This window comes from Metopolophium dirhodum, chromosome 1 (assembly GCF_019925205.1).
Source record: "Metopolophium dirhodum isolate CAU chromosome 1, ASM1992520v1, whole genome shotgun sequence".
Classification (NCBI taxonomy): Eukaryota; Metazoa; Arthropoda; class Insecta; order Hemiptera; family Aphididae; genus Metopolophium; species Metopolophium dirhodum.
Window position 1 is genome coordinate 47367221 of NC_083560.1, and position 6744 is coordinate 47373964.

General features: G+C 26.8%; 1 protein-coding gene across 2 annotated transcripts; it reads left to right on the top strand.

The window, feature by feature from the left end:
• The first annotated feature begins 1553 nt into the window (after nucleotides 1–1553).
• LOC132934582 (transcription initiation factor IIA subunit 2) lies at nucleotides 1554–6466 on the top strand. Of its 2 annotated transcripts, XM_061000907.1 has the most exons (4): nucleotides 1559–1881; nucleotides 1978–2082; nucleotides 5927–6056; nucleotides 6132–6466. In XM_061000907.1, exons 1-4 carry the CDS (start codon nucleotides 1810–1812, stop codon nucleotides 6161–6163), a joined length of 339 nt encoding a protein of 112 aa, XP_060856890.1. In that variant the 5' UTR covers nucleotides 1559–1809; the 3' UTR covers nucleotides 6164–6466. The 2 variants fall into 2 exon arrangements, with proteins under 2 accessions (XP_060856891.1, XP_060856890.1); XM_061000908.1 differs by lacking the exon at nucleotides 6132–6466 and having other exon boundaries at nucleotides 1554–1881; nucleotides 5927–6070.
• Nucleotides 6467–6744: the final 278 nt, after the last annotated feature.

The window sequence follows — 6744 nt, forward strand, 5'->3', positions numbered from 1 at the left end:
TAGTCAAAACTCCTGCTTTGAGTCAACTGGGTATTATTGGACCACCATCGAAAAATAAAAGAAAACATATATTAAAACATCTTTGCGAAGAGTACAATGATGGAAGTAGGGACATTCCAAATTTTTTAAATGGTATTGCTAATTTTATTAGAAAATAAAATAAAATTTTCTATTTTTAAAAACGTTTTTCTACATTTTTAGAAAATAGTGTAAGTAGTCATGTTTTTAGCAAATTATTTAATATTTTATTTTATGTCATTGTGTGTATACTGTATTCATAAAAACAAATTGTTTTACATTTTATTTTATATTATTTGACTATTTGACTAATATGTGTGCAGTCAATTTTGTGATATATTAATATTTATATTATTATTATATATTAGGTATATTTTTATAATTAAATAATTTGATATTTGAGCTAGTTTTATTACAAAGTAAAGTGTAATCTACTAATTTGCGTAAAAACGGATAAATTTGGATATTTTGTCCGTGGATATTTTGACCGTTGGATATTTTGTCCTTGGATATTTTCGTTCGGATATTTTGACCGATTACCGATCAAACACACCGTACAATATAATTTTATGCAAAAAGCACATATAATGTAATAACTGCAATCAATATAAAATATTATATTTAATGTCTTACCTGACTTGCAATTGTCTGTGGGTTTTAGGCGACACGAAGTAATACTTCAAAATACACAAATCGAAATAATGAACACACTGATTATTGAATATTGCTCGTCATAGGAAGTCCAGCTCGTAGAATTCGGTATTGAGATTTGAGAGGTTGTTACTCTGGTGGCAGGTGCTCATAGCTCATGAGCTGATTTAAGGGACGTCCTGGACATGCTGACCAGAGAGTGGTAGGCGGCTTTATCAAAAGGTTATCGTGAGCCTGGGAACTATAGATTATTCTTTGGTGGCAGAGACCCTTTTTTACTTATTTATTATAATTATGTGTGAGCATAATATCATTACACAGTTTATCCACAAAAATCAATTGTTTACCATAATGTAATTGATTAATTTTAAATTAATGCTGTACCGCATGCCCCAGCCCTCTCTACGACTGATTTTTTTAAGATTACTTTTAGAAAAAAGTCCATAAAAAATAAGTACCTACGATAGATAAATTCCGATTTCGCCAAAATGTTGAGCATATACAATTTGGAAAAATCGGATATTTAGAAGTTCTTCGAGCATAACTTCCAAATGAAATTTGTGCGACTTTTTTTGAAAGTACCATCAAATTAAGCATGCAAAAACACACATTGAAAAAATTAATTCCGAAAAAACGTTGGAAACAAAACTGCATTCGTTCAAAAAATTGTAGTTTTACTATAAAGATTAAAGATCCCGGACTTTTTTTTTATCACGGTGTTAATAACGGACTTAATGCTTTGGCACGATTCGACTATAATATAGCCATGGAACTATAGAAACTATACGTTGACATAATATTATAGTTGACGATAGTGGTTGAGGACCAAATGAACCACACGCGGTTTAAACGTTATCTATAGCGTTATCAGTGACAATATTTGAGCGTTGCGCGCACGATTAGAGATAGTATCTTTAATCGTGGTTGTGCGAGTGTGAGAGTTGTTGATTTTGGACTTTGGTTCGACATTTTGGTCGGATACTTGGTAGACGCTACACCGGTTTTTGTTGTTGCTTGTCGGTAACTTCTATCGGTCGTAATATTAAAATGTCGATGTCACGTCACTGAATCGTAGTCTGTCGGCCAACACCGCTTTTATCCGATCGTCGAGACATTTTTAATTCGTCGTTTCGTGTCAATATGTCTTATCAACTGTATAGAAACACGACTCTGGGGAATACTCTTCAAGAGAGCATTGACGAAATGATTCAGGTAATGCATCCTTTATAATATTAAATAATGTGGACCGCTCGCGCCAACGTAAGGTTATACGATATAATATCTAAAACGGACATTTTGATTTTTCAGTATGGTCAAATAACACCTGCTCTCGGCATGAAAATCCTGCTACAGTTCGATAAGTCTGTGAACAATTCATTAGCCACCCGTGTCAAGTCTAAAATTACATTTAAGGTAAATTGTTTTAGATGAAGAACTATAAATTGACAACACATAGGTACTAATAAGTGCCACAAATTGCGTATGTTTAGGAATCGGTTTGGTAAATGGTGGATTATGTATTTTATTAAACCTATTACAAGCATTGATTAAAATTATCCAAACCATTGTATAAAGATGGATATTAATATAATTAATTCATACTTCATTTTTTTTTTTTACATATTCTTTATTAAATTAGAATGGTTTTGTCTAAAATCTGTAAACTAGGTAGCTAGTTATTAATTTATTTAATATGCATTAATAAACAATTTCATAAATACTTATTACGTGTTATTTACATGTGTTTATACTTTATAATAATAAAGATTAAATTAACAGTAATGTATAGGGCTCGTAAGTTCATGCCCTAAAAAATGCCTAAGTAAGCATGTACTTATGCACTCAAAATGGGCAAAATATTGCTTAAAAAGTTAAAAAATATGCATTTATATGCACTAAATATCTAAAATTATGCACTTAAAAAAATCATTTTTGATAGAACCGATTAGAATCTAATAGAATGATTCTACCTAATTGTGATGTGTACCCAAAACACTAATAAACTGAATGAAGTAATTACTACTGTATAGCTATTTAATTTTAATCATTTTATATTGCGACCAAATTCCCAAAAATAACATATAATATTATAATTAAAAATTATAAATAATCGCGTTTTTTTTTTGTCAAATGTTGATTCTTTCATAGTATTTCCATAAAAAGTTGCATATTGATATAATAATATGAATAGGAATATCAAAATCATGTACAAAAGGTGGATAAGTGGATGTCGCTCTGCTGTACAGTAGGTTTCAAGTGGGTCACTGTAATGGATAGTGTTAAATTTGAATTCATTGATATAATATCATTGTATAAGAAAAACGATTCTGAGCGAAAACGGTCAGTCAGCCTATGATATTACCAAGTATATTTGATGATATTATTGTGAATAAAGTAATTTATATATAACCTATTTACGTGGAGCCTTGTTTTAAATTTTCAATCCTTAGCCATAAAAGTTAAACATTTTATACATTTTTAACTACAAAATAATTAATAAATTGCCTATGTATTTTTAATATTTTTCAACTACTATTAGAACGATATATCAGGAGCCTTATATTAAATTTTCACTCTTTTTTACCCAACAAATAAAATTTTATTGAAATTTATAGAAAAAAAACTAAAAAATTTGAAAACTGACTTATAAGAGTCAAAATATTTTCAAAATTGTATGGTGTATAGAAAATTCTAATATAAACATTCAGTGAAATTTTCAAGTATCTACAGTCATTCGTTTTTTAATTACCATAAAATAAGAAAATAGTTATATGATAAATTGAGTGAATATCAAATGTTGTAAAAATATAAATTTCAGACGCTCATAAAAATTTAATTTAAGATTCTTGTAGACATTTTTTTTTTTGATAAAGGTAGACAAACTTATGAGTAATCTTATATTACATTTTCAAATCTTAAAATTAAAAAAAAAAAATTTTTATGAATTCTCAACTCAAAATAATTTGCTAATTTTCGTGATTTTTTCAAAATTTGAACTTTAAATGCTTATAAATAAAAACTGTGAATAAGGGTTTTTAATTTTTTTCATCTGCCTTTGAAACAATAACCTAGGAGCCTTCTATTAAATTTTCAAGCTTTTTTACTCAACAGATAAAACTTTATTGATATTTATAGAAAAAAAAATTGAAATTGACAATGTCCGTAAACAGCTCAAAATAAGTCAAAATATTTGGAAAATGTTATGGTGTATAGGAAATGCAATTATAAACATTCAGTCAAAATTTCATATCCCTACGGTCATTTGTTTTAGAGTTACACAAAAAACCAAAATCGATTTTCTCGAAAACAGATTTTGCGTAAAAATTCCCATTTTTCCTTAATTTTTCTTTTGTTTTTCATGTCGCTCGTAAATTTTTACTTTTGACCCCCCAAAGTACCAATTAGATTCACTTTCCTATCAGAAAAGTTACTGTTGAAGAAAATCCAAGCACTTTTACCGTCCTAAAAGGTGATGACAGACACAAAAATAAAAAAAAATATAAGAAAAAACACACATTGTAAAATCAATACATTCATCGCTTCGCTCAGACATTAATAGTAATATGCCAAATAGACAAAAAAACCTCTAAATATGCAAAAACATGCATAATAAGACTTCACATATTTAACAGTGGTACCTTGAAATGGAATTATGTCATCTACCATTAAATACAACTTAGCAAGATTTATGTCATCTAGCATTAAATACAACTTAGTAAGATTCAGCCCTGGTTATGTCTATAAACATGTGGGAATCCATTATTTATTTGTATATAATGTTCAAGCGTTTTATGGTATTTATTAAAAAAAATTGTGTATATATTTGGTGCCACAGTATTAAAAAATATATGTTGTATATGTTGTATGTTGTAAAGTATATGTTATATTATGTTTATAATAAACATAATAAATTTAGGTTAAGTTCAATTTGATTTTAATTAATGATTCAATGAGCATAGTTTATCTTTGAACTATGAATAATGTTTATATTCAATCATTTCAATCTATATTTTAAAATGTGTACATGAACTAAAATTTAAATCTGTTATTTCTGTATCCAAATTTATGATTAAAGTATTTGAAAAATCTATTATTCAGTTTTTCTAGTGTTAATTTATTACGTATTGTTAAATTGTTGAGTATAGATATAATATTAATAGACACCATATTTCACCAATAAATTGAAATCTATAGATACAATTGTTCTAATTATATTTAAGATAACATTCTACAGTTCTTTAGTAGGTATATCGTATATCCATTTAATTGTGTAACTAGAAAACTACAGCAATAGTTATAGCACTCAAAATGAAATTGCATTTTGCTTTCATTTGTTAGTTCTTTTTATATTATTATCTATAGTCTATACTATAAGAATCTCGTTGTAATGAATAAAAATAGCATCTTACATAAATTATACATCTATATTCTATACAATTCAACTCATATTCAATTGGCAGTATATACAGTAGCAAATATTAAATTACAATTTAAACAAGAGCAATACAAAATATGTTATATAGGAGTTGGGTAGACACTACAATTTATGATAGTATTGTTGCCCAATGAGCTATGATAAGACGGCGTATGATTTCAATTTGTATCCCGGTACTAACGCTTCTTCTGGTGGACAACTTTTTTACGTGTTATTTACTCATCTTATTAAAGACTGTACGCTGATTATTAAATAGGCATTCTAAGTAAATAACCAAATAAACAAAAATTATTAATTAATATTTAATTAACTAAAATTAAAACAAATTTTACTGCCCATTGGTAGCTCTGTAGATAAAAAAAGTCACCAGATCACATGACTTTTGGATTAAAATCATTTGTAGTGTGATAACATTTTTCTAATTAGTCGTTAGGCAACTACTATCTTAAATTGTGTTAGACACCAAGTGTCTTTATATTTTAGTGCCGGGTTGCATGAACAATCACTAAACATTTATTGTATAAATATTGAGCTAAGGACCATTAAATATGATTTTGTGACCCATATTTAGTCCATTAAATTAATTCATTTTTTATGCAACACGGCCTAAGTCTAATAAAAAAAATATTGTTTTAGTAGGAACTAATTTAAGTTTTTTTTTATCATAAAACAAAAGATTATAACTAATGTTTGTGAATATTTCTTTAATGTTAATTTTTTGTTGTAAGTGTTTTCCAAAAACACTAATGTATAGCATAAGAAATCTTGTTTAAAAATGTTTGCATATTTTTTTTTAAACAATTGTTTTATTTACTATTCTAGGCTGGAAAAATGGACACTTATAGATTTTGTGATAATGTTTGGACATTTATGTTAAGTGATGTAGAGTTCAAAGAAACACAAGAAATGGCTAAAGTCGAAAAATTGAAAATTGTTGCATGTGATGGAAAAAGTAAACATTTTTAGCCTTATTTTACGAATTGATGCAGATTTAGATATCTTATTTATAATTAATTTATGTTTTCAGGTGTAACTGATGAAAATTCAAAGAAAAATTAATGTTGACTGTTTAAGAGTTACTACTACTATTACTACTACTATTATTATTAATTTTTACGCTCACATAATATTTTTGATGTACTTATAAAACATTGTTTATGTACTTATTTTTTGTGTATTATCTACATTTTTAAATTTAATTTGATTAGCTGAAACTCCTTTAGTACATTTTTGAATTTGTTTAGTATTTAGTGTTTCAAATAAATAGTTAAAATTAACTGATTTAAAAAAATCAAAAAATGTATTATTTAATTTTAAAATTTTAAAAATAAATAAAATTTAATAAAAATAAGTTTAGCTTTATACATTTTTATTTATTTATGTAGGTAAAACAGGACATGGCTTTAGGTCTAACCTTAATCTACTAAATATTCTGAATCCTGGAAAAATGTTAATGTAACTGAAAGGTTATAGTAAAACACAATATTGTTTTGGCAGTAAAGTTATTACATAATCAAACTCTTTAGCTTCCTACTTAGATTTATTGCTAAATAAACTCAAAATGTATATCATTAAACCAAGAATTTTTTGCAAAAAATATTTTGCATTAATGCAATGAACATTTATAGTAATAAATTACT